Source organism: Carassius carassius, chromosome 32 (assembly GCF_963082965.1).
Source record: "Carassius carassius chromosome 32, fCarCar2.1, whole genome shotgun sequence".
Classification (NCBI taxonomy): Eukaryota; Metazoa; Chordata; class Actinopteri; order Cypriniformes; family Cyprinidae; genus Carassius; species Carassius carassius.
In genome coordinates, this window is record NC_081786.1 from 14,033,002 (window position 1) to 14,046,271 (window position 13,270).

Below are 13,270 nucleotides of genomic sequence, written 5' to 3' on the forward strand. Positions count from 1 at the left end.
TTAAAACTGCTAATTGAGGCCTATTTAAAGCGGTCAGACTAAAGGGGCGGTCACACAAATAGCCAATCGGAAGTCATTCATTTACAGTGAGTGTTGCAGATGAAAAGTGGCATTATCAACAAGGTTTAAAACATTTATTGGGGAGAACATTTGATCTGTCTTTTGTGAGATATGGCTTGTTCCAAATGGCATTTTCTGCTGCTTCATGACTAGAGCCACTGTGATAAGGACTGGTGTTTTCTTTTGCCATAAACCTTTGATCAATAGAAGATTTAAAAGAAAAGCATTTATTTGAAATCACATGTTATTGACTTACTAACTTTTGAATGGTAGTATATATTTTTTTCATGGTTTAATTGTATAGTATTTTGTAAACATTAACAGCATTGTAGTCAATGCTGTCATGTAGCATACTACTGTAAATCTATATAAAACAGATTGTATACAAAGTATTTTGTGTGTGTATAGAAATATATAAATATATAAAATTTATGTCACAGTTGTATCTCTTTGATGTTTACAGATACAAGTGATTTGATTTTGGTAATAAATGGGGTTATTAATAAAACAAGCTTACATTGCTCTAACGAGCTTGTTTTGTGTATAATTGGTCAGCATTGTGCTTAGTTTAATTAGTCTCTGAGCTATCGTTGACAGGGGCAGGTTGTGTTTGAAGTGTTAACATCAGTAGCATCTGGGAGTGGAATGGGCATAGCGCTTACTGCCCCTTTTACTGGATGGTTTAGTCAGAATTACCAGTCAGTTTTCAAGTGTTTAAATTTTAAAGTCTCATAAAGTTGCCGACATGAAGGCCACACAGCATTTTGATTTAATAATGAATGAAGGCAATCAGATCAGCATGTGTAATGGCTTTGGCTAGAGTCTCCAGGCGGTTCTAGTCCGAGACTTATTAAGAACATCCTTACAGGTAGAGAACAGAACTGAAAACTCAGTATACCTATGTGCCTGTAAGCACTAAACCAGCCTCTGAATGTCTTCATTGCTAATGCCCGAGCAAAGGCTAATTTATTTATTTATTTTTTGCTAAAGAGAGTGTTGCTAATGAACTCAGACCTAATCAGGAATGAAGTGATGATTGCATTTAAATTTATACTTGGGGCAATTGGTTTCTTTCCATAGCAACCATGGCAACTAAAAGAGCATATATTTACTCTAAATCCTAGATAGCAAATGAGGAGAGAAAAATGTTGAGAAAATTATTAAGATTTTATTCAATAATGAAAAGCCTCAAAAAATGGTGGTTAATGGTTATTTACTATTACTCACTGTTAGGCTAGCAACATTCTACATCAAACTCTATTGAAATTATTATTATTATTATTACTATTATTTTTAAATGTGTATTTTTGCTCGAATAAAGGCAGCCTTGGTGAGGGTACAGGATGTAACTATGTAAAACATGAAACATGTTATCTCTACTCAAATACATAATGTATGATGAACTAAGCTGAATTGAGTAAACTTCATCAATCATGTCCAAATAACTTGAATCAATCAAGATCATCCGAACTAAAGTATTTTAGTAAAGATAACATGTTTCCATTATGTGGAACCACTGTCCATAAATGAATTGATTTATTTTATTTGATTGATTTATTAAGATTTTGTGACACAGCTGCTATCTACAACACATACTAAACAAGGTAAATTTAGCTCTTATTGTTAGGAGTTAGCCAGAAGATGGATGATACACCCATGGCATGCCCCAACAATTTATTCTCTTATTTTGTATTAAAACAACTTTAAGCAAGTTCTCAACCCAAGCATATGCTCTACACTTCACCAGAACCAAATTCCTAGAACCAAGCCACTCTTGAACCAGTCTTGAACTTCCAAGTGGTTTGCTGACCATGATATTACTGTTCTTGATTTGCCAGCCAACATGCCTGACCTGAACCTCACAGAAAATCTATGGGGTATTGTGAAGAGGAAGATAAGTAACATCTGACAAACAATACAGAGGAGCTGAAGGCCGCTATCAAAGCAACCTGGGCTTTAATAACTTCTCAGCAGTGCCACAGGCTGATTGCCTCATACTGTATTTGAAATACTGAATTTTTTATTTTCCTAAGATGTAAGTCATAACCATCAGAATTAAAACAAAAAACTCTTGAAGTATTTCAGTTTGTGTGCAATGAATCTAGAATATAAGAAAGTTAGCTTTTTTTTATTAAATTACAAAAATAAAGATATTTTCCATGATATTCAAATTTTTTGAGATACACCTATATATATATATATATATGTACAACTGTTGGCGCAAGCTAGATTAAAGTGATTATTATGTTTTGAATATAGATATTTTTCTTACAAAAATGCATTGATTCACTACAGGGGGCCTTTGTTCACCCATGGAGCTGTATGAGTAATTTTTTTAATGAATGGGTGCTTTTTATTTAACTTCTTTTTAGGGCTGTCAAAATTGCTCAAAAATGACGTTCGAATATTCCCTCTAAAAAAAACACGAACATTCGAACTATTCGAACATCTGGTGGCGCATGTTGTCAGTGATGCGCATTACGTCAATAACAGGACAAAATAAAACAAAGAGACATAACTACTTGTATAGGTAGTCTATTTAAGTTTAAACATATTTGACAACGTATTACCTACAAAAAAACAAGGAAATCAACTAATGGCCAAGACTGCAGACCTCACGGTCTCTCACCCTCTCTGCGCATAACGGTTTAAATGAACAAACAAATTTTTCAGTGCTGATCAAGAGTTTTGTGCAAGCAATTTAAGGTCGCGAATTCTGTCCCAAATATAGCAGGCTTCATTCAGTGAATGAAACAAATATTATTAATATTAATTGAAGTTTTACAGCATATAGAACTGGCATTGAATGCTCCGAGCGAGCTGTGCTGTGGTAAACATGGAACTTTTCCTTGACATGAAACGATAAATAATCAAACCTCGGATCCATTTCGCTTGACAGAACTCCCCGAAGCCTGCCCCATCCACGACACTGATCGGTCTCATGTCCTTACAAATGAACGAAATTAATTGATCCGTTATGGCCTCTTGTCGTGTTGCAGACAAAGAGCTTGTGGCGGGCGATGCAAAGTAACGTTAAGTGTCAAGACGTGACTGTTTAGCTGGAGTTCCACACATTATGCCATGCTCATTTGGGTGCACATTTTTGAGATGTGACCTCATGGTTGAATGGTATGCTAACTGTATCTTGAATAGCTTGCATACAACTTTATCTCGCGGGTCAACAATTTTACCTCGCTTTCTCTGCTGCGGTCGAGTTGGGCTCTGCACTTGCTGTCATCTTCCATGAAGACGCGTCAACTTTCAGCAGTGATGCTGTGCCAGACAGTGCGACTCCTGTGAGGCTGTGACCTGTTCCTGAATCCTCAGGCGCGCTAGCGCGACCACTTGCAAAGCAGACAGCCACGCCTCTACTACCGCGGGCGTTTTTTCCACATTTTTTTTTTTTTATTCGAAAATTAATTTTCACCTTCGAAATTCGTTTTTTAAAAACTATTCGAATATATATTCGAATTTAGAATATTCGTTGACAGCCTTACTTCTTTTGGACTGATGCACTGCAACACCCGCCATTAAACAATTTTAAATATAACTCCGACTGGATTTGTCTGAAAGAAGAAAGTCATATACACCTATGATGCCTTGAGGGTGAGTAATTTATGGGCTAATTTTCATTTTGAAGTGAACTTACACTTTAATAACTACTGTCATATACATAACATTATAATGAGAGCAATATTGTAAAATATGTTGAAAATGTTGAAATATGGTAAATTCTTAGTTTTTGCTGATGTTTAATGTTAACTATTTTTAATCAAAACATAAAACATTATTTACCTCATTTGTATCTGTGAGGTGTCTGTTACACATTTTCTCCTTTGTGTTAATGTAAGTTTTATGACTATCGAATGACTTAACTCTTGGTAATGTATTTTGCCCTGTCCCCAAACAAATGAATCGACTATTAGTCATCTATTAGCAAGATTCGAAAATTACGATTCATCAGGGACATTCAGGTACACCCTAATATTCACGTAAGCATACAACATAAGTGAATATTAAAAAGGGTATGCAAATACAGAATATAACCCAACGAAAAAAGTTTAAAATAATGTTTAAAAACACAAAGCAACCAAATGCATACAGTGAAATGCCTACAGTAAGAGGATGATTGCAGAAATACAAAAAACTTGACAGCTAGCATCTGGTTGTGGTTGCTATAAAGGTGTTTCTCACATTATCTAACTGCAATTATAATATAACTGTCTATTATCTAATGATAAACATTAACTTTAATGCACTTCATAAAATACCAGTACTGTCCAGATTTCCTAAAGGTCAACTAATGCATTGAAATGTCAAAAAATGCAGTAATTTCTTTAATTTATAAACAAGTGTCCATGGGAAACACTGAAATGAAGGGGTTTAAATCTGGAACTATTGGCTGCTCCATGACACGCTTTACTTTCACATTCCTCAGTTTCTCTGGAAGTCTTTGAGAGTGTAACAACTCTGTTTCTTAACGGCTCTGGCTATGATGCCCTATGTAAGGCAGCTCACTAGGTTTTAAAGTGGTAATTTTGTTTGTAGCTACATTAGCAGTTTGCTCACAATACACGTAACATTAAAAGGAGACATATCTTCTGTGCTGGTCAAATCTCTGTGCTTTAAATTTTTTGATAACTAGGTTTATGTGTCTTTGGTCTCCCTGTCTCTCTCTCATATAAAGACAACCCAGAAGCAATGAGAGTGCTGTCAGTTGTACAGATGTGTGTGTCAGCAGACAGACAGCCATGATTACGTCTGATTATAATGACAGATGGATGTGATGATGAGATTTAATAAGCACTTAATATTTTATTCTATCTTTCATGTCTTCCCATCTTTCTTTTCATTTCTTGTGTTTTATGACTGTTCCACCTCAGCCAGGGATCAGCATCCCTTATCTGTACTGGACAATGATTTAGAGCCATTAAACATGTGATTTAAACTCAAAGCTAGCTGTTCAGAAAGCCTAGTTTCTTGTCTTAAAGTCCATTCACATTTGGGGAATTTTTGCAGACAAAATCCAATAATTTCAATAGGATTCCATGTGTTTCGTAATTTTGTGTGAGGGTGAAAGATTTCAGTTCATTCTTTGCTTTGACCAACAGAAAGCTGCTTGGTTTGAAAGTGACTTCTCTGTGAGCTGTGCTTCATATGTTGTTAGACTATTGACTACTGACTATTGTTAGACTTTTTAAGTCAAAATTGGGAAATTGTTTTCAGCTTAATACAAATGTTTACCTATTCTCTCATTTTTGTCCGCATATCTCTTTTCTCTTTCACTTGTTCCTTTTCACTTTGTTGATTGATATGGAGAAGTGGCAACAATGAAATGAGATAAAGGTGCGCTTTTAGTGAAGTGCTGTTATTGAATATCACTGCATGCCGGGAATTGCTAATAAACCATGTAAACAAAACATTCATCATTTAAATAGCCTTCTCTATTATGCCATTTTTTATTTTGTATTATTTGACAGAGTGCCAAGCACATTTATTGAAACAAATATTGGATACGTAACTGGATCCGTCATCTAGCATGCTCTGTCACATGCTTCCAGACAAGCCTTTACTGTGAATACTGTAAACATTTATGCATACAAAGAAGAAGAGAAAATTGCCTCCAATTCAATATGTTCTCCAATTATCATGTGTAATAGGCTGTGAAATCCTCATATCTATGCAGTCAGTTGGAAAGGCAACAGAAATGGCCTGAACACTTAGCCTAGATTCTCTGCCCTCAGAGTGCTAATGACAGACAGCCCTGTCTCCACCGCACACAGAGAATATCAACCATATTTCATTCAAAGGCCTCACAAGAATCCTCATATTTTCTCATTAACTCGCTCCTTTTCCATTTCTGCCAATCTTTCCCTAAGCCCAAAAGTGATTAGCAAAGCCCAAAAGTGAATTCCACTTCCACCTCTCTCCACACCCTATTTTCTTCATCTTCCTCCTGACTCTAGACAGGATTGGCATTAGTTACTATAGAGGAGAAAAAGTTTGGTTTTACCAGCCATTGCTAACTGTGTTTCAAACTCATGCATTGAGCAATTTAGCTAGAGAAGCTCCACTTACAAAGATAGAGAGGTGACAGAAAATGATGGAGAGAGAGAAGGCTAAGAAATATGTTCAACCATATTCAAACTCACATTGCATATGAGTACCAGCTCAAGTGCCAGATCCCGGCATAGGTAATATAGGCAGTTGCCTGGGGCAGCAGTGTTTTGCATACAGCTCTCAAATGTGCACTTCACTTCTCAATCACTCATCCACAGCAGTTTCACATCTGCCTCCTGTTCTGTTTGGCCCTCTCATTGAAAGTTGTAATTTTACTTGCTTTCTAAAAAAAAAACACAACATTGAACTTTTTACAGACATTTTATACAATTTTATAAATAAATATAATTGTATTATTTTATTGTATTATTGTGTTTAATAATTTATTTTAGTTGACATTTTATTTTTTTAACATTATTTCATTTATTGAATTGAATGTTGTTGTTTTTTTTTAGAAAAAAAAAAACATAGATATACAGTACATAAATAATTGTTTTCTGCAACTGGTGAGTATGGGTCTTTACAGACCAGTTCAGTATGTTGGGGTATATGTACTAGACCATGGTTCTTTTTTTGAACATGGTTCATGTTTTTTTTTTATTTATTTCTCTGTCTCTGCTCTTCCTCCTGCTGAATGTATTTAATGTCTGAAGAAAAGAGAGTTAAAAGAGACTTTAAGCAGAATGAGAAATAAGGCAATTCATGTCTATGTATTGTGAGTGTTGTAGAGCCATGTTGGCTCAAGCAGTTTGCGCCTGCAGCTTTTTCAATAAACCCATCAGAGACAAGCTCATCTCCGTCTGCTGGCCACTCACTGAGTTTCCTGACAAAAGCTGTCAACTCTCTCCCGCCTCTCACAGCCCCACGGCTGCAACTCCAGCCTGTCTGCTCTGGAGCACTGCTGTTACAGTCCGTCACCATCCTGGAGCTCCTCAGCACCACCGCCAGTGGTTTCTCCTGACATTAGCTTAAGTACAGGAAAATGTGTGTTTGTTTGGTGATGGAAAGCTGGGTGTGAGTCATACAGCATTGCTGTTATCCGGGCCAAATGATACACACACAAGCTTTGGATTTTTTTTTTATCTTAGGTGACTGGAGGAGCAGAAAATTTTGCCTCTCCTATGTTATATGGTTTTCTTTTATCATCCTGCTCATGATTGCAGAACAAAAATATATTATATTATATTATATTATATTATATTATATTATATTATATTATATTATATTATATTATATTATATTATATTATATTATATTATATTATTATTTTATACAGGTTTTCTGTGGGTCTTAACACTTTCACAGATTAAGTCCTTAAAAAGTAGAAAGTCTTACTTTCATAAAGTCAAAGAATTAAATCTTACAAACTGCAAAAAAAAAAAAAAAAATTATATATATATATATCCTTTTTCCCTGTACCTGTAATTTAAATGCTCACTTATTTATATTATATATATTATATATATTTATTTATTTTGCTTTGTTTTCCAGTAATTTCAATGCTCACTTATTTATATTATATATATTATATATAATTATTTATTTTGCTTTGTTTTCCAGTATAAATATGTAAACATCCTAAAATCTAAATACATTATGAAGTCATATTTTATGAGAAACTGAACAAAATTAATGCTTTAAACAAGAGCAAACATCTATAAGTGAACTTGTTTTCTCTTTGAATTAGGTTGGTTTAAGTTGAATTAAGTTGACATTGGTAGATATTTGTTCTTGTTTTCATAAAACAAATCTGCATAATTCACTTCTCAAGTAAATGTATTTTGTTTTCAAATTTTAGACATTTGCACATATAACAAGACAAGAATACTTGTATTAAATATTATACATACACATTTTTTAATTACATATGTTAATTAAATAATTTAACAGGCATGATTTTTTAATAATAGCAGCTATTGTTATTATTATTATTATTAGTGTTATTATATTATAAGATTTCTTTACTTGAAAAACTTTTTTAAAATTCAAAAATATGTATCTTTCCTGCATATATAGCCATATATAGCATTTGGACAGATGAAGCCCTTACTGTGCCACATATGCCCCGTGTGTCAGCAGGTGACTTCATCACAGCCATCTCCAAAAAACAAAAAAACATCCTTGCAGAATGAGCCTGAAAATGTATACTCCCCCCTCCTCTCATGCCAGAAAAACCGCTCCTCTATCTTACTGCGACAGCCTGGCAAAGAGAGGACGTCAAGTTATTTTCCTCCCTCTGTAGTTTCCTGAAATGCAATGACATTTTTCACTCACAGGTCACACTCTCATAACCAGGACATTGCTTTGAATTTTTGCCTCCTCTTGTACATGGATGGCACATTTCAAACTGTCAAAATGTGTGTCAAGCTGACTGTTCAACTTGGAAATGTATGTAGTATTTGTTGAGAGCATGCCTGTATTGCTTTTAGTACCATCTCACTCGTCCCGCTTGGCATAGGGAACTCACAAGGTCCTTTGAGTGTCCTTGAGTTCCTCCTGTCTGCAGCGAGTACCTCTTCCTCTTCTAGGGATGATATAAAATCAAGCAGCCAGTTTGGTCATTCATCTTCATGATAGACACCACGGGTTGGCCATTTCCCCCTACAGGTGTCTTTGTGCCCGGCATGCTAGGAGAAATGTGCTGCTGGCATTCACATCAAGCCTTATGTCTCACCTCAATGCCAGAGTGTGTCTGGAGTGCTGGCTGTTAGTTTCGGCTCTGCCTCATCCGTTCCACTGCAGCCATACAAGCTCAAACCGCACCTGGCTGTCTTTCTGCCCAATCTGTCAGGCATTAAGAGCTTTCAACAACTCTGCTCATGGGCAGTTACAGTTTTAATGGCTTCCAAAAGGATCATAATTGCATCCATTCAACAGAAACTCTTTCAGCGAGACCAGCACTTTTCATTATTCACTGACTCCCATATTTGCCTTTTTCCCTATACCTGTAATTTCAATGCTCACTTATTTGCCACTGAAATCTTTGCTGTCCTCATAGCAACCGATATGGGATGACCCTGGTCTCTGTTTCACTGACCACTTATGATCAGATTCGCTCTTTTCAAATCCCACTTGACATTTCACCCTTTTCTTTTGTATAGACCGCAAATTGAATCATGGGTAAATGGTAAAGAATGGGCTTCGATTTTTGTAAGAGTCAGAAATAATTCTCTGTTTCACTATAAAACAATATTTGTTTTATTTACTTCAAATACCTTACCAGTGGTGTCTCTATTGAGCCGTTCAGTCTCATTCTGTGGTTTATGTATGTCACATTCGCAGCATGCGTGATGCTTCTCATATTTCTTTGTTTTTGCACCAGTGACAAATTATTTGTCTTTCCTTTAACATCCCCGGCTGCTCTAAATCAATATGTTACACAAATAGATGTGAGAGCTATCAAAATCCTTTTAAAGGACAAGTTCTCACACACCAGGAGCGAGCACAGTTCAGTTTTTAAGAACTGGCTGTCTTTCTGTTCACGTGTGTGAATTTGATTTAAATTTGCCACACCCCACAGGATATTGAAATGGAAAATGATTGACAGGAAGTGGAATTTATTGGATTAGTGAACACAGGCTGTTTGAATACTGTGATGTTTTAATATGTGTAGAAATATGAAAACACACTGCTTTTGTGTGTGTTGTGAAACAGGCCTGAAGGGGTTTGTTAGGCATGATGCCACAAGATGGCCTTTAGTGCCTTATTGCTTTTAAAAATTGGTTAGACCTACTATAGAATAAGAAAACATAAAGCATTTTATTAAAATGTTAATTAGTAAGCAGGCAGGTTTTATTAAGTATGTTCTTCTGGAAGATATAGTGACAAGTGACAAGAGGTGTATTCTATTTTAATGTAACTTATTTTAATAAACAACAGCAGTTCAGACTATGAAAAGACAATCAGGAAGGAATCAGGAAGGCGATTGGCACATCCTCAAGAAATGCAGAGGTCAGACAGATTTGGCCACAATATCAAAAAGATACAATGTCTTTTTTCAAAAGTTCGCCAAATTGTTTAGAAGCAGATCTCTTAGAAGTGGTGAATGCATCACTTCTTTCTGGGACATTTCCAAACTCCCTGAAAACTGCAGTTATTAAGCCTCTCTTGAAAAAGAGCAATCTTGATAACACCATTTTGAGCAATTATAGACCAATATCTAATCTTCCTTTTATAGGCAAAATTATAGAAAAGGTTGTTTTTAGTCAGCTGAACAAATACTTAAACTCAAATGGATACCTAGACAATTTTCAATCTGGTTTTCGACCGCATCACAGCACAGAGACAGCACTCATTAAGATAATAAATGATATTCGCTTAAATTCTGACTCTGGCAAAATATCAGTGCTGGTATTGCTAGATCTCAGAGCTGCGTTTGACACTGTCGATCATAACATACTACTAGAGAGACTGGAAAACTGGGTTTGGATTTCTGCGATGGTACTCAAATGGTTCAGGTCATACTTAGAATGGAGAGGCTATTATGTGAGTCTAGGAAAGCATAAGTCTAAGTGGACATCCATGACATGCGGAGTCCCACAAGGGTCAATTCATGCACCGCTCTTGTTTAGCCTGTATATGCTCCCACTAAGTCAAATAATGAGAAAGAACCAAATTGCTATGCTGATGATACCTAGATTTACCTAGCATTATCTCCAAATGACTACAGCCCCATTTACTCCCTCTGCCAATGTATTGGTGAAATTAATAGTTGGATGTGCCAGAACTTTCTTCAGTTTAAACAAGGAAAAAACTGAAGTTATTGCATTTGGAAACAAAGATGATGTTTTCAAGGTGAATGCATACCTTGACTCTAGGGGTCAAACAACTAAAAATCAAGTCAGGAATCTTGGTGTGATTCTGGAGACAGACCTTAGTTTCAGTAGTAATGTCAAAGCAGTAACTAAATCAGCATACTATCATCTAAAAACATTGCAAGACTTAGATGTTTTGTTTCCAGTCAAGACTTGGAGAAACTTGTTCATGCCTTTATCACCAGTAGGGTGGACTATTGTAATGGGCTCCTCACCGGCCTTCCCAAAAAGACAATTAGACAGCTGCAGCTTATCCAGAATGCTGCTGCCAGGATTCTGACTAGAACCAGAAAATCTGAGCATATCACACCAGTCCTCAGGTCCTTACACTGGCTTCCAGTTACTTTTAGGATTGATTTTAAAGTACTTTTACTCGTGTATAAATCACTCAATGACCTAGGAGCGGATATATTGCAGATATGTTCACTGAATATAAACCTAAAAGAGCACTCAGATCATTAGGATAGACTCAGTTAGAAATACCAAGGGTTCACACAAAACAAGGGGAGTCCGCCTTTAGTTACTATGCCGCCCGCAGCTGGAATCAGCGTCCAGAAGAGATCAGATGTGCTAAAACACTAGTCACATTTAAATCTTATAAAATTTTACGTATTCACTGACTCTGACTCTTTCCCTGCAGGGGTGTGAGTTTTGTACAGGTGGTTCAGCATGCTTGGTTATAATAAGTGTACGTGTTGGCACTGAATTCACAATAACTAATAAAAATATCCCTTTAGAACCCACATCAGGTGCACATGCATTTGTGGTCAACACAGCCTTATAAATTTCCTTGGAGATCTGCTCAACCATGCACGTTTGTTTTCTATCATGGCAGAGCTTTTTGACTTCTTTTGTCTTCTGAGTTAATTATATGCGTTTCACTCTAATCTTAAACCTATTTCCCACAGAATACTTTTTGGATGTTTATCTTGTCATTAATACATTATTTAGTAAAGCCATTTTCATGACCTGGTCCCCACAATAATAGTGTTTTAATATCCATGTTGGAACATTTAGTACTCACAATGTAGACAAAAGCTGACCCTCCTACTCATACACTCGCAGTGTTCCAGTGATTAATGCTACAGGCAGAGGTTGTGTTCCACAGACATCACCCCAGTGATGTGAGACATCTGTCTGTGGTTAGCTGCATGTGTCTCCTCTTGTTTTTCATGTTCTGAATCCACACTATGCCTGTGTGTGTGTGTGTGTGTGTGTGTGTGTGTTGTTTGTTTACAAAAAATTTTGTTTTAAAACTTTCCTATGAATATAATAGACCTATACATCTTTCATATAAACCACTCTAATATAATAGATACATTTAGTTATAATAGGGAATTCAGATTGGAAAAAAATGACAAATGACCAATTAAAAAAATCACAATATCATGAAACCTACTGCGGACATGTGACAGAAAGAAGAAAAGAATCAGGCAGTAATGTGTGTGACTGTATGTCAAATACTCAAGGACATGAAACAGGCCTTGTCTATTCATGTTTCAATCCTCATAAACCAAGCAAAACAGGTGTGAATGTGTGACCCAACAGGAAGTCACATGTTTGAGTGTTCTAAGCCCCTGAACAGCTGTCCCCCCAGTCTCCCCTCCAGAATATGTGCTGGCATGCTAAGGGGCACTAAAACAGGGGCTGCTCTTTATGCGGCTTGGGGCTTATGAGTGTTTGTTGAGTCTAATAAAAGCACAGACGCAAAGAGGGGTTATTTAAAAACACACAAACCCTTTGGCCTTCCACTCATTTGAAGCAGCTCCTACATTTTATAGTGAACAGACACACTTTAAATAACGCTGACCCTGTATGCATGTGTGTTTTAAACAGGTGGAGATCGAAAAACTGGATTACCATCACTACCTCCCCCTGTTCTTTGACGGACTGTGCGAGACAGTTCACCCCTATGAGTTCTTCGCTCGACAAGGCATCCATGACATGCTGGAGCATGGTGGCAGTAAGATCCTGCCTGTTATTCCACAGCTCATCATACCCATCAAAAGTGAGTGTCATTGGGATGAGATCTACTCCCTAATGCTCTTCCTGTCCAATATACTAATTACTGTCCAAAGTAACTAATTATTATTATTATTATAATTTCTTTTTTTTTGTAAGTCACAAAATCTTTCAATGGGGGTCAGTCTGTCCTACAGAGTATGCACTTCAACTGAAAGGAAAGGAAGAATAGGAGAAGCATTCAGCTTGCGAAAGAGAAACTAAAAATGGCATTAAATTAGTAATAATATTACAGTATTAAGGGAGGCCTCCAAGAGGCTATCTTCCAAAACTCTAAAGCAGTCACTCTCCATAAATCTGGCTTATAGAAAGGT

At 36.3% G+C, this 13,270-nt stretch overlaps 1 protein-coding gene across 1 annotated transcript in view; it reads left to right on the forward strand.

The window, feature by feature from the left end:
* The window catches only part of LOC132112788 (parkin coregulated gene protein-like), a 114,367-nt gene that overhangs the window by 61,668 nt on the left and 39,429 nt on the right, over positions 1–13,270 (forward strand). The window contains exon 3 of the mRNA XM_059520450.1: positions 12,771–12,942. Coding sequence (XP_059376433.1) covers positions 12,771–12,942 — 172 coding nt within the window. The remainder of the gene's footprint in view (positions 1–12,770; positions 12,943–13,270) is intronic.